General features: G+C 39.9%; 1 protein-coding gene across 5 annotated transcripts in view; it reads right to left on the bottom strand.

The window, feature by feature from the left end:
• The window catches only part of AGT (angiotensinogen), a 35,498-nt gene extending 25,182 nt beyond the window's left edge, over positions 1–10,316 (bottom strand). The window contains exons 1-2 of one of the 5 annotated variants that reach the window (XM_075203340.1): positions 10,211–10,284; positions 9,845–9,885 (exon numbers count right to left, since the gene is read on the bottom strand). Coding sequence is in view for 1 of the 5 variants with exons in the window: in XM_075203337.1 (XP_075059438.1) it covers positions 9,967–10,035 (69 nt within the window). In the remaining 4 variants the exon portion in view is untranslated. Of the gene's footprint in view, positions 1–6,398; positions 6,453–9,844; positions 9,886–9,966; positions 10,051–10,210 lie in introns of those variants that run through there. The other 4 variants (XM_075203338.1, XM_075203339.1, XM_075203337.1 and 1 more) reach the window with 4 other exon arrangements.
• Between the last annotated feature and the right edge of the window lie 14,026 nt (positions 10,317–24,342).

The raw sequence follows: 24,342 nt of genomic DNA, 5'->3' as shown, positions 1-24,342 counted from the left end.
GTATGTATTGTTCTTAGTTGATGGTACACTAGATTTTTTTTTGTATTTGTTCTTTTCCTCTTCCTCCTCCTTCAACATTTTCAAAATAACTTTAATAAATTTGTTTATCTCTTAAATTGGGACACCCTATTTTGAACAGGCCACTGAACATCTGCTTTCTTGTAACCTGTTTAGCTTGCTATTGTTTGTGTTCTTGCACTGTAGGAAATTATCTTTGTCTAGTGTGCTGGGACATTCCTATGTTCATCATCATCACCATTTATTTATATAGCGCCACTGATTCCGCAGCGCTGTACAGAGAACTCATTCACATCAGTCCCTGCCCCATTGGAGCTTACAGTCTAAATTCCCTAACATACACACACACACACACACACACACACAGACAGACAGAGACTAGGGTCAATTTTGATAGCAGACAATTAACCTACCAGTATGTTTTTGGAGTGTGGGAGGAAACCGGAGCACCCGGAGGAAACCCACGCAAACACGGGAAGAACATACAAACTCCACACAGATAAGGCCATGGTCGGGAATTGAACTCATGACCCCAGTGCTGTAAGGCAGAAGTGCTAACCACTAAGCCACCATGCTGCCCATGTTCTTTATTTGTCCTAGCACACAGCTACATCCTATATTCTATCCCCCACAATGACACCCATTTAAAATGCTAAGGTGCATTTTTAATCATCCAATATGTCACATCTGTATTTAGTCAGATCTGGTAAATGAGGTAATATCATAATGGTAATCCTGATAAAGTAGGATTATCACCTAAACATATATGTATTTTGAATGCTAGCACGTGCGTTCCAGTACCTAGCAATAACTGTGTTGTTGAAAGGAGTATGCAGCACATTGGATTTTGTTTGGGCAATGTCATACATAGCAGCATGTATGCCCATCTCCCTTAACTATTGTATCTCTTCGCCCTTTTGTTTCATCTTCCATGCCACTTGGACCTGCCAATGCAAACATAATGCCTTCCATTATATATTGCACCTGGTATCCCAGCAGCCTCCTTTAAAACTTGTCTTTCGGATGGGGTGTGTGGTGATGGATGCCATATTATATAACACAGGATATATCAGTGCAGTTGCAGGTCTTCTTACCTCTCTGTCTGTATGTATTACCCAGTATTGTTTTATTATTGTTTGTTTCCAACTGTAAAGCGCTACGGAATCTGCTGGCGCTATATAAACAAATGTTGATGATGATGTTCTGCCTCTTAGTACCACAATTTACAACCATCCATCTCTATGAACACTACCCTGATCTGTCTGTACCATTTCTTTAACTCAATGTGTTCCCTTTGTGTGAAGTCACATACAGCCATGGTACTATACATGTGGCCCCCCTACTGACCCCATTCCTTTAGTTTCAAAAACATGTTTAGAAATAATTCTACATTTTGCATCAAATTCATCATCACTGTCAAATTCATCCCACTATCCTTTGGTCAGGCTTGTTTCCATTCTATTCACCTCTCCTCACAGTAGCACACTCTCTGATTGCTAACTGCAGTTTTACATTTTTGTTTCTTATTTTTCTTACTCCTTGCACTCAATAGGTGCAAAGCTAAAACAACATTTCTTTTCATACTCTTTTGATTTATCTTTAATAGATTGTAACATTTCTCTAGTGACAACATGTGTTTAATTGTCAAGGAATCAGAGCGCTGTCAGGTCCTTCCCAACTCCCCCGCTGCCATCAGTTTCAATCTACTCTGTGACTCCAGCTCTTAACCAACAACAGCTGTTTTCACAGCAACAAATGTTACACCGTTCTCTAACTCAGGTCTTGATGTCAACACAGCTCACCAACTGTGTCCAGAACTAGATAACCCAGGAATGCTTTGTACTCTCTACCTAAACATTGCACTCATATTCATAAGATACATTGTTCCTATTTATATTCCTTCTACTAATCATACCCACTAACCTTGCATTTGTGTTGAAGAAACTCAAGTAGATGTGCCGCTAGGATTAGACTGGCGGAGCATGTGGAGGGCACCGTCATTGGTAACTATCACCACAAGATTTGTCTTTTTGATGACAATGTATTCCTATTTGTCACGAAACCTGAATCCTCTATACCTGCTTCATCTCCAATTTTGCAAGAATATTCAGAGGTATCTTACTATAAGCTAAATACTACTAAAACAGAGGTTCACACAGGATGCTCTGAAGTCTCTAAAATCGCAGTATAATTTTCAGTGGTGTTCCCTTCAATTGACCTATTTAGGCATACATATACCTTTGAACCTAATTTAGTCATTGAATGTAACTATCAGCCATTGTTGAGTCAGTTTGATAAACTTACAAAGTAATAGATAAACTTTGAGTTATCCTGGGTCAGTAGAGCTGCAGCTTTGAAGATGATGTTGCTTCCAAAAATTCTGTATTTGTTTCGCAAAAATTTTATAACATTGCATTTAACTTTATCTGAAACAATAGGAGGCCTAGGCTTTCTAAAGAGCGAATGTCTAGATCCAAAATAAGAGGTGGTCTAGCCACTCCCAAATTGGAACTCTACCAACAGGCTGCGATTTGGACCAGTGGAGAGATTGGCAGGCACCCTCCTCATAAAAAAAAACCCTGGGTAGATATTGAGCAACATAGCTCCTCTCCATTTCCACTGGCCGATCTTTTGTGGCTGGATAAACCTAGTAGACCAAGCACAGTATCTACACTTAGAAGTGTTATAGACACACTCATTGCTTTGAATAAGATGCTGACCCTGCTACCCGATTACCACCTCCGATCCTCTAGTCTCTCCACATTGGCATTATCGCAACTGATCCCTGACCTACGCCTTGACCTATGGTATAGGCGGGGGATTATGCGAATACAGGATCTTTTGGTGGGGAGGGTGGTCTCTGCCCCCTTCAATCAGCTCCTTATCTAAATATGATATCCCAGCACGTGATTTTTATAAATATCTCCAAGTCAGGCACTGGATACAAGCTCGCCCTCCACTTCCTTTGGTATTAAGGCCACCTCCCCCTAGTATTCAGATGTTCCTCTCTTCGGTTTCCTATGTAGGTGGCATCTCTTCATGGTATAGATTACTTTTAACCTCCATCAATAATTGTGATTTACCAATTCAAAATACCTGGAAATCTGAGTTAGATATCGCTATACCAGCCCATACCAGGGAGAAAGTCTTCCAAAACATATATAAAATGTCAACATGTATTAACCATTCAGAGATGTTGATTAAACTTGTTCACAGATTGTATTTTACTCCAGATGAGTTGCATAAAATCTGGCTATCAGAATCCAAATACTGTTCGATGAGTTGTGGGGAAATTGGTACACTTATGCATATTTTCTGGGTATGCCCCAAAATCCAGCGGTTATAGGTTGAAATTTTCCATCTAATCTCACAAGTTTCTAAAATTGATATCTTCCCTTCTCCAGCTATGGCCCTACTACATATATATCCTCAGCACCTCCAGCGCCATAACCATTATGTCATCGGGCATATACTTATTGCTGCCAGAACTGCTATAACACAGAATTGGAAATCTCTTCTAATGCCAGATCTTTCTAAAATTATTACTAAAGTGTAATATAGCTATGAGATGGAAACTATTGGTTTTAAATATACTACAGGGGCTTCTTCCCCATTCATTAAATGGTCCATATGGTATGAGTACTTCTCGGCACTATGAGTTCAGCTGAGTGGCTCTTGAGCTGAGTTGAGTAATTGGGTTATACCCATAAGCAAATTTTTTTCATTCAGATAGTCTCTTGTCTTGTCTTGTCTCTCTCCTCCCTCCCCCATCTGTCTTTTCTTATCTATGTTTTTTTGTGTTTCTTTTCATATTTTTTTTCTTAAGGCTTATAATGTATTGTATCTTATAATATAAGCAGTGTTTATATTGCCTTATTATTATTGCCTTTTATTATTTCTATGTTTTGATTGTATATCTGAACAATGCCTATTGACCTTTGTATTGGATCTGCTGATGTGTAACATTTAATCACGGCTATGTTTGTGAATTGATTTTATAAAACTTAATAAAAAAAATTCAGTTAAAAATAAGCATCCTGCATCCAGCAACCTCTAACATGTGTTGTTATAGTAATTCTTCTCCTCTTGCATTGTTTCAAACTACAATCGTTTATATTTATTGTCACCACCGGTTTTTCATGTAGGCATTTCATTTATATTTTAATATATTTATGTCTGGTAAATTGTGTGGGGTCTATTAATTCTGGATTTGGGGGAAATACCTTAAAATGTAATATAATTTCATATTTTTCTTTATGTTTCCAGCACTGCCTCTGTTAAAATGTGTTTTTGATCATTACAATGCCTTATTAAACGACATGTGTTATTTTGGTAATCATTGTACAATATTTTTGTAATATATACAATCATCCTGTTTAATCCAGTCTAGTCAAGTCCTGTGTGTTAGATAATGAATGACCTCTGATAAACTAGCTGCCAGAGACTTAACGCAGGGCAGCATCAATGTGCCAATAATGAAGCGAACTAAAGCAGTAATCTCAGGCAGTGCAGCACCATTTATTTTTGTATGTAAACTACACTAATAAAAATATATATGCTAACTTGTATAAGGATTAGGGGGTTCGATTGCTACCTCAGATAGCACAGCAAACATGAAAAGTTTTTTAAATCAGAGGTAAAAAGTCCTAATTTTGCCCATCTGGGAACTGAGAGATGGAGCTGTTCCCCTATTGCAAGAGTTTGCTAAATGAAGATATTGTAAGATTAATACAGTTTCATCTAGTTTAGTACATCTAAAGTCAGAGGTGTTTGGTGTTTGTAATGCTTTTGCTTTACATCTGTTATCTGTTTTTCTACAATTCAGCGACTTTGAAGTATTCCAAACATACATGGTTAAAGAGGATTATACTGAAATAATACTTTTTCTGAAAAGAATACGTGCTCTGTTATGAATAAGACCAGATTGCAACCTTTGAGGGATTCTTTGTTTAAAAGTTCTTAGTTGATAAAATAAGCAAATATCCCACCATTTTCTATTTTCTTTTGGCTATTTCTTAAACGTTACAAATAAAAATAAACAATAGTTATAAATTAGTTAGAGTTTTGCTATATCTAAATATTTAAAATTCCTGATTAAACAGCCAGGGTTTTGTAGCGGTTTATCAGCTCTGAGTGATATTGTGTGCTAGTCCTTAAAGATAGGTTCACATTATCATTTTCACTGTTAATGCATCTAAAAGATCCAAAAAATACATTTAATAATTCCCACTGCCTATGTTGTTTTCTTTGTTTAGAAACTACCTCTAGTGCAGTGCATGTAACTTCAATGTAAACATGTCCTTTCATCAAAGAAAAAGCTTGTATTTATTCCAAACATTCTTGTACCCTCAGCTTTGCAATGTGCTAGCGTATGCATGTATAACATTTACAGGGAGAATTCAAACCTGCTGGAATCAGGCAGAAAACAGTGGGGACAGGAGCGTATGGAGGGCATATACAAAGTATATAAGTAACATCTGTTGCTCTCGAAACATGGCTGCAGACATATATACCTCCTGTCTCGACTCTAGTTGAAGGGAACATGAAAGAGAGGTCTCTCCCTCTCTGAAAGAAGGAGGCTTGGGGAACAGACCATGCACCAGAGCAGACATTTCTAAATACTCCAGCCCCATAACTACCTCTAGTCTTGAGGTGGTACACTCATTCATAAATCACTCTGGGCATATCACTCACACTCATGCATCCATGGGATGTTACAATTGTATAAAACAACACTGTACCAGACACTATAGGGCACATTTACCAACAACCGCATAAAATGAAAAATAGCTTTCAATCCTTATCGCATTGATAAGGATTGAACTATTTCTCATATTTATGAAAAAACTTCAGCAGTGACAGCAGTCACGATAACATGAACATAACAAGTTTACGAAAATTACTCATTTTCAAAACTTGTTAGTTTGCTTTAGGGAGCAGTCCCCATACTATTTTATGGGCACTGCTCAGAAAACGAAATGGAATGCAAAGCAACGATCATAAATTTGAAGGATCCTTCAAATTGCGACTGAATCAAGTGTCCGTCGGGGACATTACACTGCTTGACAAATAGGCCCCTTTGAGAGATCAGGAAGACATCCCACAACAAAGGCAGAGGTTGACTGTTATTTCATTTTAAAATACCAATTTATCATTATATATATATATATATATATATATATATATATACACAGTATATATGAAACAAATCCTTCTCACATAATGACAACAATGATAATATCCCATAGCTTAAGATTTAAAAGTTCTGAAAACTATTTGTGTTCCAAGCAGCTTTGTTGATTAAAGCGAGTTACATTTTAGCTCCAAATTTTCTTAATTTGTTATTTTGCTAAATTTTGAAATTGATTTATTATACTTACCTAAATGTGTGCACACGAGACCCCTCTACAACCTAGAAGTGTGCCTAGATTTGTAAAATCTGAAAAGACATAGTGGATAAAAGTACAAAGATTGTGCCAAGTCAAACCTCCTATGATATTACTTCCACCCCTTCATTAAATAAAACACTTACATTTTTCTTTTAAAATGCTGCCCGGTTAATTTACGGCTTAAATTAATCATGAGTAGGAGTGGTCACTTGCTGCCTAATTTTGTAAGTTTTTATGTATTTCAAGCCTATCTGCTGAAGTTCACAAAATGAATCCCATTAAAAGCATAGGACAATACCCATTCTCTGCCAGCTCAGAGCTGGTGGAAAAATTAAGTCCTTTTGTGAGTGGAAAAGGCAGCTTGCCCCTCCACGCAGCAAGGAGCACCTCTAAAAATTCACTCTCTCCAACCCTCTCTGCAAAACACTATATTGCACACGGCTTTGCAAATATAACCACACAGGTGTACTTATGGCTTACTTAACAAGGACTGCTCTCACTCCACCCAACTCCATTCAAATGGCAATATCTTGCTCCACAAACCTATTTGCGCAGGTACACTTAGACTTCCACCAAAGCAAATTAAGAACCACAGCACCAACAAAGAAGATTTTGTACTTTGCCTCGGCTATTGTGCCTCCTAAAATCAGGCTCTCTATCTCGTGTATGACAAAATGTTTTATCTTTCCTTGTAATGTGATTCTGTCATTGTATCAATATATATATATATATATATATATATATATATATATATATATATATGCACACAGTGGTGGGATTCAGCCGGTTCTCACTAGTTCGCCAGAACCGATATCTAATTTTAGGCTCGGTTCAGTGAACTGGTGACTACCACCCATTTCCATTGGTGGGGGAGTAGGCTCCTTGACAAAAAAAAGAAAAAAAACTCACCTGTCCGCAGCGTCAGCACTCCTTCTCCCTGCTCTGTCCTCAGTGAAATTCGAACGTGACGTCTCGTCACGCCTGACATTCAGTGATCAGCGGCGCAGAGAGGAGTCGCGGGAAAGCAAGAAGACAGAAGACAAGAAGAGAAGAAAAGAGAAGAACGAAGCCAATAGAAAAGGTAAGTGAAGGAATGAAAGCAAAGACAGCATGGCAGAGTGTGAAGGGGGAGCAAAGGCAGCATGGCACAGTGAATATCACCACTGTGTATATATATATATATATATATATATATATATATATATATATATATATATATATATATATATGCACCAGTCAGTCGCAACATTAAAATCACCTGCCTAATATTGTGTAGTGCCGTCAAAACAGCTCTGACTCGTCAAGGCATGGACTCCACAATACCTCTGAAGGCACCTAGATGTTAGCAGTAGCTCGGATTGAGATCTGGGGAATTTGGAGGCCAAGTCAACATCTTGAACTCTCTGTCATGTTCCTCAAACCATTCCTGAACAATTTTTGCAGTGTGACCGGGCGCCCTATCCTGCTGAAAGAGGCTACTGCCATCAGGAATACCATTGCCATGAAGGGGTGCACTTGGTCTGCAACAATGTTCTAGGTATATGGTATGTCTCAAAGTAACATCCACATGAATGCCAGAACCCAAGTTTTCCCAGCAGAACATTGCCCATAGTGCATCCTGATACCATCTCTTCCCTAGGAAAATGATGCACTCGTGCCCGGCTGTCGATAAGATGTAAAAGAAAAACGTGATTCATCAGACCAGACCACCTTCTTCCATTGCTCCATGGTCCAGTTCTGGTGCTTACATGTCCATTGTAGGCGCTTTCGTGGTAGGTCGTGGCCAGAGGCCAGCATGGGCACATTCTGACAGGTCTGCAGCTATGTAATCCCATAGGCAGCAGACTGCGATGCACTGTGTGTTCTGACACTTTTCTATCATAACTAGCATTATCTTTTTCAACAATTTGTGTTAGAGTAGCTCTTCTTTGGCATTAGACTGGATGGGCTAGCCTTCACTCCCCTTGCTCCTCAGTGACCCTTGGGCGCACATGACCCTGTCGTTGGATCACCGGTTGCCCTTCCTTGGACCACTTTTGATAGATACTAATCACTGCATACTGGAAACACCCCACAAGTTTTGAAGATGCTCTGAACCAGTCGTCTACCCATCACAATCTGGCCTTTGTCAAAGTCGCTCAGATCCTTACGCTTGCCCATTTTTCCTGCTTCCAACACATCAACTTTAAGAACTGGCTGGTCACTTGCTGCCTAACTTTTCTCACCCCCTGATAATCTACAATGGAAGCAGTAATCTACAATAAAAGCAGTAGGAGAAGTGGATGTATGCCATAACACTCTATACCAGCCCACTTCACGACTTAGACCACTGTATGTGTTGTGATATTCAAAAACCAATTACTTCATCATCTATTATTTCCACTTCATGTAAAATTCATACAGTATCATACTAACGAATCCTCAGATTTTAGCTAATCAGACATAAATTGGAACAATGAAACTAGTGGTTCTGCCAAATGATGAGAAAATACAATTACCTTGTGATAGAGGTCTGCTGAATTTGGTACTCTCTAATTAGAACAGATAATATATCTAATGTAACGGTGAGGGGCCTTTTGGGGAATGATGATCATACTATATTAAAATTTGACTTTTAATAAAGCATTTTGTAAGGGAACTATAAAAACTATGCATTTTAAAAGAGTAAAGATTAATCAGCTAAAAGAAGCATTGAAGCTTAAACATACCAGGTGGCAATAAAATTTGTAGGATTAAATGGCAACCAATGTTTTTTAAGTACATATAGAACTGTAGTATAAAACTCATCATCATCATCATCAACATTTTTATTTATATAGTGCCAGCAAATTCCGTAGCGCTTTACAATTGGGAACAAACAGTAATAAAACAATACTGGGTAATACATACAGAGAGGTAAGAGGGCCCTGCTCACAAGCTTACAATCTATGGGATGATAAATTAGGAAAATCATTATAGATAGTACAGAGAAAGCTGATATTTTAAATACAATTTTTTGTGTCAGTATTCATAGAAAGTAAGGTGTCCATACTTGCCGATAACACTAAGCTATGATGGGTTATTAAAACAGAGCAGTATATTACTTTCTACTGACATATTAAGACGAAATGACAAACTGGGCCATGAAATGACAGATGAAATTTAATGAATATAAATGTAGGGATATAAACCTAGGACTTGGTTACAACTTTGCTACTTGCATATTAAATGGAATACAATGGGGTAAAACTGAGATGGAAAAGGAACTTCAGAGAAAGCTGAATAGCAGCACACAATGCCAGAAAACAGCTGCAGAGACAGATAAAATCAGTGGTTTCATAAAAAGGGGAATAAATACATATGATTCGAACATCATATTACTAGGGTTCATAGGCAGGAAACCTATTTAATAAAGGTAATGCATTCATTTTGGGAGAAGCAACTATAACATAACTAACCTTTAAGTCAATTCAGACATGCAGCAAATAATCCAGTCTAACTGCAAACATAAAGACAGTAATGCAGACGGGGTTTAATGGATCAATTAAACTATTCATAGAAAACCATGTGTTAGACTTACTTTGTGAAGCTTTTTATAATTCTGTTGAATCTGATTGTTATTAAAATTTGTTGAACGTGCAAATATCATGATTCTAATTCTATGCTATAGATTATATTTAGTTTATAATTTAAATAAGGTTAAATACATTTGTAAGTATACATATCTGAGGTCGTAGTATTGATTTGCACTGCCAGTGCATTGCTGTACATTGTCATATTCATAGTTATTAACATGCAAATGAATTTGAGGAACTTGTACATACCTTTCAGGAACTCTTTCTGCTTTTGACTAGTTCTTGCTGGTTTCTGTTGAAACTAGGGGTAAACATATATTTGCTTCAAATATTACATCAGCAGTTGCATAACTACAGTTACTTATTAGCTGATTGAATTGGACCCCCTTCTATCTGTTCAGGATGTACTGTGATCACTTGCTGTGTGTGTTTTGTTTTTTTAACTCATCTACGTTGTGCATCTGGTCTCATGAACTGAAGAGAGAACAAAAGTATGTTGAACTTTTTCTTTCATATTACCACAGTGTGATAACTAAAAGTAAATAAACATGCAGAATGTATTATGTTATTGTGCAAGCAGGGGGTTCTCCCTCTTTTATGTTGCCTTTTGTAAATATTTTTTTCCATAAAATCTGTTTCCAATTAAGCAATTTCAGTTCTATACATTGTACGTACAACATTATTTGCAATTCACAAATGTATTCATCTTTTTATCTATTTATTTTTTTAGACTGTTTATTTTGAAAGGACACATGTAATAAATACAAATATTGAACATGGGAAAACTAGAATACACAAGGTCCATATATTCTTTTTTTTTCTTTTTTCTTAATAGATATATAAAAATATTTATGAATAACCAAAACCATCAGGCAAACAGAATTTTGGGGCCAAGGGATGGAGGGACGGTAGGGAAGGGAAAGGAAGAAAAGGGGTGGGGGAAGTGTCAAAGTCGTATAATTGGATGAACGAAAGTATATTGGTTAATATTGTTTTATTGGTCGATTGCACTCAGTATGCCATGCTACACGTGGCATACTGCGATCGCACGGTAAAATACGCACGTACACACTCACATTACAACATTTAGTTATTTATATAATTCATATTCATATTGCATCCATTCTACAGTGATTTATGAGCAGATAGTATTTAGTTTATTATTAGTTTATATATTATGATTAGATGTACACCTCAGTGTTATTTAAGGTTCAGGTTATAGGAAATGTGTCATGTCTGATATCATTCTAATCCCCTATTCATCAGCAGCTGTCCGATGCATTCGGTGAAGAGATCGCACATTGCATACTCTAGTTATTGATGTTAGGGAATAAACCTTTAATATGATGCTGACTATAAAATGCTAATAGACTAGTTGTAACTGGATTCTTGGTGGGAAGAAAGGAGCACATCCCCTGGAGATATGACCCCCACCTTTGGATTCTTTAGTTTGAACTAGCCTATGACCTGTTTATCCTGGACCCACCTGAAGTCTGGACCTATAGAAGCAAGCCACGTCATCTGCATTGTTCACTCTGTGACACTAAATGTATATATATCATAGCTGCGCTCCCACTAGTTTCAGTCATTCTCTGACCACAGTATTCAAGGGTGAACTACTGTTTACTGGTACCCGTGGGAGCGCAGCGGTATGTGTGTATCTTTTGGTATTGGCTGTACTGTACTGTATTATATTATAATCAAATATTGAACTGTTAACTTTTTTACCTCTGCTAAAATAAATTACTTTTGCTTCGGAAACACAATACAATCGCCTATGCAATGCCTATTTGAAAACAATAAAATTACTTTAATAGAAGGGAGAAAGGATAGCACAGACACACATTAAGTAGATTGTTTGGTAGTGGGTATATTCATTAATCTGTGTTCGAAAGTAAGTAAAGAGGACAGCTCAGTCGAGAAGAGAGGGAAACAACCAAGTGTATGATGGGTAAGCTCTAGGTATGGCTAGGTTGTTGCCGATTTTCTCTACAGAGCCAGGGGAGCCAAACTTGGTTAGAGATCCAGCCTATCGACGAGGTAGTAAGTGATCTTTTTGATGCATGCAACATGCCAGATGCAATTTTTGACTGCTGAAAGAGGAGGTGCATCAACCTGCTTCCAGTGGCATGTAATCACTGATTAGGCAGCTGCTAGAATATGTGACACATGTTTTCTTGATTGTCTACCACCATTAGTTAGCTGTTTCCTTGATAATACTAGTGATTGAGGTACAGGATATTCTCTCCCTGATCTCCTGCCAGGTAGGAGGAAGGCCAAGATCTACCTCCCTTTCAAGATCATGTCTGCAATGAAGTTCTAAGGATGAGCCTAAGAATATATTATAGATTTATGAGATCATGCCCTTTCCATAAGGGTTTCATAGGCAAACTAAATAAATAGAGAGGATGGCGCCCTATTGCGCAAAAGGGTGGGTGAGAGTGCTGTATAGTACAAGTGGATGATTATACATCAGCGAGCATAAAGCTCAACATACGGAACCTTAGATAAGGTAACAAACAGTTCCAATAGAAATAGTATCGGATGGATAACAGCACAATACAATCAGTATTTATTTCTCAAACATATTCCAGAGAAAATAGCAGGTACCTTGCTAGTTATCAAACCATATATACATAAACAATGGCTAACATAAATCCTCATAATGGATAAGGATAATACATAAAATCATGGACCATAAATAGTGATATAATGAACACAACCGAACCAGAAAGCTGACCACCTGTAACTCCGGTATTACAGTACTCAAAGTCCATAGGGATAAAGTCTCTGTATAACCTTGGGAAGGGTAGATTCGATAAACACCACTGAGTTTCCCTGGGTATCCAAAAGTGATCTAGTGGAGTAGATGCGGTCAATCCGGGAGTACAAGTTCGTGGTACAATAGATATAGGACTTACCCTAAAAGGGATGATGCCTGTGTCCTATTCCCAAAGCTTTAGCTGTGTCCAGCAGCGTGAATGGTAGTGGAGTGATGAGTTGTCTCGTCTGAAGCGGAGAGGTCGCGGCGGCGACTCGGTCCAAGTACGCATGCGCATGCGGCTGAAGTGGAAAAGATCCTTTCTCATAGCGGTATAGACAGCATGATCTGGAAATGTATGTATATAGCGTGTATCCGACGCGTTTCACCGACAGGCTTCTTCAGGGATAACGATAATGGCCTATGATCTCACCAAGGGGTTTATAAAGGGCGCCCTTCTCAGTGATAGGAACACTTCTCATGCTTCCTATTGGTTCTCGTGGATGTAAACAAAGTTAGTCATTCAATGGTGCTGAGAGATTATCTTTGTGGGCGGAAAGCTGTATAAATGTCATTTATTGGTCCTAAGGTGTGATTGATGTTCACAGCAACCAATAGTCAAAAGTACATAATGGACCACATTTGTATGTTTAATGCATGATATAGCGAGAATATAGATATGCGTAAAAACTTGATGATTGGTTTTTGATGTTTCATATGTAGTCCGGTGACAGCGGACAGACTTCCAATGGCGCTGCCCTTCTCTCTTGCGAGAGGATACCAATCATTACTCCTGGCAACAGTTCATTAAGATACACTGCCGACGGCAGGTGGCCAGTGAGAAACATACATATAAATAGGTTCCATATTGGCAAAGCGTAGCATTCTATTATAGCATAAAAATAAAGCATAAAAACAAAGGTCAAAAACATGGTGGCGTAGATAGATGGTAAAAAAAAAAAAGGCTGGTAAGTATTAGGCAGGATCATAGGTGTGCAGAGCTGATCATAGGAAATGACCCAGCTCAAAGTCGATGTTCAGACCCCGTGATGTTAGGGATTTGATACAATAGATCCATTCAGGCTCTTTTTGGGAGATGGTTTTAACATAATCACCACCCCTCCATGGTTTAACAATTTTCCTAATTGCCATAAATAGCAGTAGGGAGGGATCTTTGGCGTGGTGGATGGCAAAGTGTGCTGAGACGCTATGTGTTTCGAGGCCCTTTTTGATGTTCCTCTGGTGTTCGGAGATCCTAACCCTGAGCTTCCTAATTGTCCTCCCGATATATTGTAAACCACAGGGGCATTCCAGCAGGTAAATAACCCCTGTGGTGTGACAAGTGAGTCTGCTGTCAAATGTGAATTTTTCTCCAGAGACATTGGATTGGAACGCGGTAAAGGGTTTAGTACTGGTGACACGGCTGGTTTTACATGCAGAACACCGATGGCAATGGTAGAAGCCCTTTTCTGTGTCTTTTAACCAAGTACCTAGTGGGGGGGCTGTTCTAGGAGGAATAGTGCTACTGGCAAGTTGTTTTCTCAGATTGTTAGCTTTCGTATAAATGAATCTGGGAGCTGCTGGTAGAATTTCTTTCAAAGTAGTGTCCCCCAGGAGGACGTTCCAGTGTCTTTTAAAGATATGCTCAATTTTCTTGGAGTCAGAACTAAATTTGGTAATGAAGGGAATGGACAAAGGTTCAGGCTCTTTTATATTAGTAACAAGTAGGTGTTCCCTGTCAGTGTGTTTAATGGATTCGTAAGCTTGTTCTACTAATTGGGGTTGGTACTTTCTTTCGAGGAACCGATCTTTGAGAGTATTAGCCTGTAGAGCAAATTGTTCTGGTTTTGAACAGTTCCGTCGAATTCTAGTAAACTGACCCTTTGGAATGTTGCTTATCCAGTTATTGTGATGATTACTGTTGAAGGGGATGAATGAGTTGGAATCAACTTCTTAAAAAAAGGTTTTTGTCTGAATCTGACCATTCTCAATGTAAATTTCAAGATCAAGAAACTGGACCGAGTCTTTACTGGTGTGGGCAGTGAATTGTAAATTAAGGTCATTAAGGTTGATGTACCCTAGAAACAGATCTAAGTCGCTCTTAGTACCAGTCCAAATGAAGAGGACGTCGTCGATGTAGCGACGCCAAAAGAGGATATGGGGGGGGCATAGGGATTGTTCTCCCAGATGGTGGCCTTTTCCCATGCAGCCACAAACAGGTTCGCGTAACTGGGCACAAACTTCGCACCCATAACAGTTCCGCGAACTTGTTTCTAAAAGTTCCCCTCTGACCAAAAATAGTTGTGGTGGAGAATAAATGAGATTCCCTCCATAATGAAATCAATTTGCAGACCTGATATATCAGATTCTTTGGTAAGAATGTTCCTAACATGGGTGCATCCTGCCTGATGGTCAATTACGGTGTACAGGGAGGTGACATCGCAGGTGGCCAAGTAATAACTATCCTCCCATTTGACCTCATTAAGGAATTCTAGCACATGCCCCGTATTCCTGATGTAACTTCTTTGTTTAATAACCAAGGGTTGTAGAAATGAGTCAATGTAACTTGACAAGTGGGTGGTGAGGGACATGATCCCTGAGACGATGGGTCTTCCTGGGGGTTTGTCCAGATTTCAAGATACATATCTTTATCTAGGGTGGTGATCCCATCGCCTTTGTCCGCTGGTTTGATGATAAGATTGGAATTGTTTTTGAGCTCCTTGATGGCGGCCCTCTCTTGTCTGGTCAGATTCAATGATTTGTTAGTAATTTGTAAATCTTTGATATCATTTTCTACCAACTTCTGGAATGTAGTGATAAAGGGACCTTGCAGGTAACTCGGGTAAAATTTTGATTTTTCTTTCAGTCTGGTGTGTTGAAATTCTGTCTCAGTATCTTTAAGAGTATTGGTGGTTATATTTTTGTTGGGTTGACTGAAGAATTTTTTCAGGGTAAGCTTTCGAATGAATTTATGAAGATTGATGCAGGTTTCAAATTTATTAAGAGATTGATCAGGGGCAAACTTAAGGCCTTTCCTTAGAAGTTTAAGTTGGGGTTGTGTGAGTGTGGTTTTACTGAGATTGAAATTCTCTTTATTGTTGACAACTATTTTTTTACTTTCAGTCTTGCTCCTAAGGGTCTTTCCTCCGCGCTTTCCTCTGATAGTTTTCGTCTCTTTTTTTGTGTTTGAGGTTTGTATTAGTGAATCTCTGGCATGGTGAGGTGCCCCAGGGGTAGGTGAGTGGAATATATTGAGCATGGGTCTTTTTGGGGAGTAGTTTTCAGTGCTAGCCCTAAAAAAACATCAAGATTTTCTTCTGCAGTGGAAGTGTTTTTTTAAGTAGTCCTATCTGCAAACTATTGACTTCTTTGCTATAGGAACCCTTCCAGAGCCTTGTTAGAATACTGTGTACTCCTTCTTATGGGTGATTTGAAAGGGCTATGGATATTCTTTGGGTTCAGTGGCTTATACACCCTTTTACTGGGACCCCTGTGGGGTAATGTCTTAATCAGAGGTGATTTATGAAATTTTGGATCGGTGGTAGAATTGTTGAAATATTTTCTCTTATCAGGAGTATGATGTCTCTTTGTGGGATGGTGTGATCTAGAGAAGAGACGCTTGGGAGCAGATGGTGGGGGAAGGAGCGTATTCGGTTCGTAATCCCTAATGTCTCTTTGGAATGTCTTTTCTTTCCCTTTAATGATACCTTCCTCGATACCTTGGTTTTTGATGTTTCATATGAAGTCCAGTGACATCGGACAGACTTCCAATGGCGCTGCCCTTCTCTCTTGCGAGAGGATACCAATCATTACTCCTGGCAACAGTTCATTAAGATACACTGCCGACGGCAGTTGGCCAGTGAGAAACATACATATAAATAGGTCCCATATTGGCAAAGCGTAGCATTCTATTATAGCATAAAAATAAAGGTCAAAAACATGGTGGAGTAGACAGAGGAAAAAAAAAAGGCTGGTAAGTATTAGGCAGGATCATAGGTGTGCAGGGCTGATCATAGGAACTGAACTGTTATCCATCCGATACTATTTCTATTGGAACTGTTTGTTACCTTATCTAAGGTTCCGTATGTCTAGCTTTATGCGCGCTGATGTATAATCATCCACTTGTACTATACAGCACTCTCAGCACCCTCACCCACCCTTTTGCGCCATAGGGGACCACCCTCTCTATTTATTTAGTTACCGTCTAGGGTTGGGACTACCCTTTTGCTTCATGTCCCCCTGGAAGCAATACCTATCTACATAGTAATAGGGATCACGGTAGCCCACCCCCCATATTCTACTGTTCATAGGCAAACTGACTCAAATGAGGTTAGTAAGTGGAAGACAACATGTGTGTTTGTGTATGTGTTTGTGTGTGGGGGTGGGGTCGGACAAAATGTGGAATTTGAAAATATTTAAAGAATTTTGGATTTAGTTAGGGAGTACTGCGACAGGATGGACCGCCTATGCCCTGTCTGTTGTTGCTGGGAACCGACTGGGCTTGCTTTGCTACCATCCCTTCTTTCTCCCAAATTGCTCCCTCTAACCACAATAGGAGAGGCTTACAATGCTACCACCACTAGGCTCCTACATCGGCACCTAGTAACACATCCTTCTGGGTAACTGTCGCTGCTAGTGTACCCCCTCACTGGGCACCTGGGCTGGTACCCCTGACCTCTTCCGGTAGATCAGGGTGCTTTGGATTGTTCCTCCCTGGCCGATCACACTGGTCAGAGCTGTTGGGTAGCGGGCAGAGCGTTGATGCTAGACGCTGGGTTACAACCTCAGAACAGCCGGAGAACGGATTCGATTTGGGTCTAATCTGCAGGTCACAAGAATTACAGCAGGGAAGCAGTCTGTCACGACTCAGACCCGCTGATCACTGACGAGCGCTCCCGCTGTCACTTACCTCTTCATCGCCGGCGGCATCTCTCTGGAAGGACGCTGTAGCTCTCCTGTGCGGTCGTCATGGTGGTGAAGATGCCGGGTCCGCGCATGTGCAGAACCTGGCATCTTCACCATTCAAACTGTCTGGCCAAGCAGCTGGCCTGCTCCACTATAAAAGGCATCTCCTGCAAGCATATGGTGCCAGATCTTCAGGTCTCTCCTACTGAGCAGTCGCTCCCAGGATTTGGCTCCAGTATCTCTCCACTACGCTGCGATATCACAGTGCTGGGTTATTCCTCCATTCATCTTCGCTGTTTCCTGACTGTCTACCGGAAGGTGTCGCTATCAGTCTGTGCTTGACGCTCTGGTGCTTTTCTCCGTTACAGACAAGTTGCAGAACATCTTACCTCTCAGTCATCCTGATTCTAGGGGCTTTCCAGCTCCACAGGACTTCCATGGCAACCGCAAGTTGCAGAACATCTAACCTCTCCGTCATCCTGATTCTAGGGCTTTCCAGCTCCACAGGACTTCCATGGCAACCACGGTTGCAGAAAATCTCACCTCTCAGCCATCCAGATTCTAGGGCTCCCCACGCTCCACCGTACCTTCCTGGTACCGCCAGTCCCTGCATACTAGGTTCTGTCTCCAGGTTTGTTTGTGAACCTCTGTGATGACCGTAACCTACTGTTATGGAGCCGCTAAGCCCATACTCTCTTGCAGGAGTCACTGGTGAACACCTCCCTCTCCATTAGATTCCAGACCTCTAGGAGGGTAGCAGCTATCTGAACAACCTTTCGGGACGTTCTCAGAGCACTTAACTGTGACACAGTTGCAGGATCTTGAAGCAAAATTATGTTTACTAGCTCAAGTGTCCTAACAAAGACAGTTCACACTGCTTTAAGGTTCCAGTGATCAAAAGGTCAGATGGAAAAATAATGATACATTTCAGTGCAAACCAGTTCTATTTTTATACACATTCTGACACACATGTCAGCAGGGGGTAAGCCAGCCCCCTGATCTGGGATGGCTCTGTAAAGACTGAAATATTTAATTTAAAGATAAATATCAGGGTATGAGATGTTTTTCAAACTTGGTTTTTAAATGCAATTTATACGTAATAAAGTTTACAGTAATTTGTGATTTTCCAAATCACATTGATCAGAGGTTTTCTTACACTTTAACCAGGCATGATACAGGTAACAACTCCTATCCTGGACTTTCAGGATGAAAAGACCTGTTGGCTACTGATATGAAAAGATCTAATTAACATGAGATTACCTGTCTCTAGACAGTTTCAAAAACAAAACCAAATTTCCTTTCCTGGCCCTGTTTCAGCAATCAATACATTTCCTATAACAAAATACACACAATATAACAAATAAGTAAATTTCTAATACACATTATTAAGAATCAGTACACTTCTAATGATATAAATCAGAACACTGTGCTAATAATTTTAATATATTATTACAATAAGTTATTTATAAGTGATCCAGCCACAGGCACTTTGTCTAATAACATCTAGAATGGCCTGGTGTGAGTTGTCCGTATATTTAATACCTGCGTAGGATCAAAGAGCAGAGTATACAGGAGTGCATCCTGGCAGATACAAAGGATTGTCCCATATTGGGTTAATAGGGACAAATATGGATAGAGAGGTTGAACTTTTCAGCACAAATTCCTTTTAAGTGCGAATTTGAGGGTAGGTAAGAGATTTAGTTTGATATGCGTGTGAGGTTTGGAAATCCCAATAAGGGGAGAGGGTGAAGAGGGCAAATAATTTGGCTTCAATATCCATCCAGGCTATAGTACCAAAGTGAGCAAAAGTCATTGCAACTTGAGCCAGATGGGAAGTCCAGTAGTAGAGCTGGAAACCTTCTACCACCTACTAGAATAGTTTGATTTGTGGGGCTTCCCATTCCATATAAATTTTGGAAATATTTGCTCAAATTCTTTGAACACCGAGTGTGGAACAGCTAGCGGGAGCCTCTGAAAGTGGTATAGGAATTTACGGTGGACATTCATTTTAATGGCTATGATCCTACCCAGCCACAATGTTATCAAGGATTTCCAAAAGGCAATGTCTTTAAGTATTCTGCTCAGAAGTAGATGAAAGTTATCCTTGTAGAGAACTTTATAAGATTAAGTTATGAAGATGTTATCCAAGATATAAAAAAAATTTTGGGCTGCCAAGTCAAATGGAGTCATGATGCAAGCTATGGATTCAAGATACAAAACTTATCTTGTATCCAGAGACCTTGTAGTCTTGTCTGTGGTTGCTTGAGGGTAAGGAGTATACAATCATCAAATAGGGACATTTTATAGCTGAAGTATCCCACATTCACTCCTTTAACTTCTTGTGATGCTCTGATCAATGTGAGCAAGAGTTTGATCACTTGTGCAAACGCGGGAATCAGACAGGGGGCAACACTGTCTTGTGCCATTATGGATTTTGATTACACTCTATGGGCAGCTGTTTATCACTCTAGCTATTGGGGAGATGAACAGAAAATCATCATGGAGGCCAAATTAGGAACATAAACTTCTAGGAAATCCTGTCAAAAGTTTTCTTGGCATCTGTGAGAGTTTTGCTGTTATTGAGGATTTCAAATAAATCTTTTGTCCTCCTCATATTGTCCATAGCCTGGCATCCTGCTCATGAAGTTGGTAAAACTTGGCTTAAGTGGATGGCCAAAATATTAGAGTATAATTTTATGTCATTGTTTAGGAGGGATATGGGCCTGTAGCGAACAAGGCTATGTGGGTCATTTCCATCCTTGTGAATGACTGTGATTCTTGCTTCTAGCATTGTGTCTGGAAATGGGGGACTTTGGAGGGCTGCATTGAGCAGGAAATTAAGGTCGGGAACTAGATAATCTGCACATTTTTGTAGTAGGTTGCTAAGAATACATCAGGACAAAGAATTTGCACGATTTCTGATCCTTTTATCACATGGATTATTCCTTCAGTTGTGATTTCATCGCTAAGTTGTGCTGTAGCACATCGGGAAAGTCATGGGAGGTCATTGCTTAATTAACATGTCTTATGAAACCAAGGCAACCTATACTAAGTGCCACCACCCACCTCTTTGGGGGTCAATAGAGAAGAACACATGTTTATTAGCTTCTTGTTTTCGAGAGAGAGAGAGAGAGAGAGAGAGAGAGGGAGGGAGAGAGTTTAAATTGAATTGTTGTGATTATACTGTTTGAGAATGCAGTTACGTTATAGTGAATACTTAGAGCTTGAGTCACTAAGGACAGCAAAGCAAAAAAAAGGAGTATATGTTTGTTCCTGGACAAAGCATATTACAATGTGTCATGATACCATTAAACATGTACTTTTAATCCCCATGTCCCCATAGAGTGTCTGCCCTGGCACACATTAGGACTGTGTATTCAGTATGTGTGTTTTCATTTTCATAGCATGTCTATGCTCACCCCTATACTGTGTTTGAATATTAGTTTTAAGATTGGTACTATATAGATTATAGTATATGGTACCTTAGATTGTACGCTCCTTTGAGCAGGGTCATCTCTCCTCCTGTCTTCACCACTTTTAACTCTGCTCTCCAACTACCTTGCCCTCCTCCTGCCCGTTCCCTCTTGCTCTCTCCTCTCCACTCTGGGGGTTTTCCTGCCCTCCGTGCCCTCTTGGGCTCCGCCGTATGCGGAACCATCCCCTCTCCCGCCCCTCTAGCTGTGCTTTGAGATCTCGGAGTTACTGTGCATTTTGTTTACTGTATCGTGCTGTCTCACCTTTGTATTGTACTTTGTTTGTCCCTGTACGGCGCTACGGATACCTAGTGGCGCCCTATAAATAAAAATGAATAATAATAATAATAATAAAATATAAGATTGTGTCATATTATATATTACACTGTAGGTGAGATATTCATGCTATTCCTAGGGCTTCCTATTGTTTACTTATGCCAACAGAGTAGGTCTATGTGTATTCTAGGTCTGCAGAAAAATTATATCAATAATTATATTATCAGGTAGACCAGACTATTGTTTAACAGACGTTATCTTTGTTTACCTAAATAACAGGAGATCTAGCTAGTGGTAGTGTCCCCTCTCTGTTAAAATCTAGTCAGGCAAATGCTATGTTTAAAACACAATGGAGTGAATAGTCACCATTACAATATGCTATAACCAATTATATAGATTGTGTATATTTGGCCCTGCTATTTACATTGCTAGTTAACTACACGTTACAGGCTAAAAATGAGAAACTGTAATAATGTGCTTTTAGCTACATTTGTAGGCAAATGAGATAATGTTTAGTATTGTATTCACAAGCCAGACATGGTGGCTTGCTGTGTCTGATTTAAGCACCTTAATTAGGAAACGTGTATTGTATTCCTATGCCTTAATATCCTAAGACACAGCAGACAGTCAACACACGGGTTGGGTACTGTTTAACGGTGCGGATAACACCGAGGAGTACTACACTTAAATTCCGAATGTGTTAAAAAACGATTGTAATATAAGCAAACTTACCTCTAAACTGAGGCTGTAGATCACCGATCGCAGCAGAATGGTGACTCGAAGATATTCCGACTAGTCAGGTGTTCGTCAGTATATTTTGACGTCATCTCGACCTGTATCACTTTTAATTTAAAAAGGCAAGGTAAGTCTGCTTGTATTACAATCGGTTTTTCCCACATTCAGAATTTAAGTGTAGTACTCCTCAGTGTCAGAATGGTGGTAATCGTGAAAAACGCAACATACCCCTACAGCATAAGGCTATTCTCTATGTATAACAAAGAGCAGAGAGTCAGGGGGAATGATGGAGGAAAGATCAGGCTGGTGTAGGAGGTATGGTTCCTGCCAGCTGACGGAGGACGGAGACCGGGAGAAGGACTGCGAGGACCCTTGTTCCTCTTCTTTTGGATAAGTAACCCCAGGTTTTGTGAATCTGTGTGCTCACTAAAAGCGAGGTGACAGTGAAACCGGACCACTGCCCTGCTGGCAGTCACTGGGGCTTCGCAATCCCAGGAAAGCGTAAGCCTATAGTTGGATTTCCCAAGGTGGCCATATTAGGACCGGTATTGTATTGTATGTACTACTCTCATATCCATTGTGCATACCTGTAATTGTTACTCCTGTACATATGTTGGTTTTGTGCTTGTTGTTGCTGTTCCATTAATAAAAGCTACCATTGGTTTAGTTGGATATCTGCCTGGGTGTAAGTATTTACCCACATACAGGGGAACTGTTAGGAACCCCAGCAGCCAGTACCACAAAACCCGGAGTCTACTCCAAAACTCTATGTAAAAGTACAGTCTTTTGAAGGCGGGGAAAAAAACATACAAAAAAAACACCTTTTACCGTGTTGAAGAGAAAAAGAGCTGTAATAGAGGAAAAGTTAACTTCCGATAAAAAAAAATAATTGCCAACATACCATTCTACACACGCAGTGGCAAAGAAAGAATGAGGCCTTCGCCTTTCTCTATTAGTGCGAGATCTCAAAATGTTACTGAGGCTCGTGACCAAGCAAGACCAAGTAATTCGGAGTCCAAAAGTGGTGCACAACTACTGTTACGTGTGAAAGCCGAGCTGCAAGAAAACAGTAAGGCATTAGAGGAAAATGTATGCTCAGATTCAGAAATGACACCAATCCCTGATGAGAGCCAATCCACGAGTGGTATGTGTAATCGTGACAATTCTGATAGTGTACCCATAAAGAAGGGCCCTTTCAGCATTTCTGCTGATGTGTGCCTGAACAGCCCGAGTGTAGCCGGTGATACACCAATTGAGGATGCTACTTTGGAATTGAGAGAGGATGAGGGGGAGATTTGTGTAGCCGACGATGGCGCTAATGAGGATGTCCTGCACCAGTGGCAGCAGTTCTGGCACGTGACAAGAAGAAGGCCACTGTCATGCCTTTGCATAAGACCAAAAAAGCCACTTCTTATGTGTGGAATTATTTCTACCCAAATCCTGACAACAGTTGTATAGCCATTTGTAGTGTATGTAAAGCCACAGTCAGTCGAGGGAGGGACCTTAACCATCTTGGATCCTCATCCATGTTACGTCATTTGACAAGAGTTCATGGCAAGGTGTTTGGAAAAGCTGAAAGTTATGGCAAAAAATAACAACAAGCACTCCATCATCAGTTTGGACCCTTCTGTCACCTACATCCCGACGCCTGCAATCTACACCCACAACACCGTCCTCATCAATATCCTCAGTAGTGATTGGAGTTAGCCCTGCATCCAACTTGGTAAGGCTCGAGGACTCCTGCACTATAATTGATTCCTCTGAAGAATGTTTCAGCATTAGTCCCACTGCTGCTGCTGCTGCTGCTGTTGATGGTGGTGAATCTTCCTCCCGTAAGCCCAAGAAGAAGAGCACTAGTACTTTACAACAATTAACTGTGAAAAAATCTTTTGCTAGAGGAAGCAAATATGACAGCAGTCCCCAAGTTGCAAAGCGGATCACAGACGCCTTGACGACTATGCTAGTGTTAGATCTGCGTCCAATATCCACTATAAACGCAGCAGGTTTTTGCACAGTTAATTGATGTTTTGTGTCCCCGTTACAAAATTCCATTGCGACACCATTTTCACGAAAAGCTATTTCGCAATTGTACCAAAACGTTCGTAAAAATGTTCTAATTGTGCTCAAAAATGCTATTCTAACAACTGTACACTTAACCACAGATATGTGGACAAAAGTAAGTGGCCAAACCAAAGATTATATGACTGTGACAGCCCACTGGGTTGGTCAAT

This window comes from Mixophyes fleayi, chromosome 3, assembly GCF_038048845.1.
Source record: "Mixophyes fleayi isolate aMixFle1 chromosome 3, aMixFle1.hap1, whole genome shotgun sequence".
NCBI lineage: Eukaryota > Metazoa > Chordata > Amphibia > Anura > Limnodynastidae > Mixophyes > Mixophyes fleayi.
This window is presented reverse-complemented; position numbering and strand designations above follow the sequence as displayed.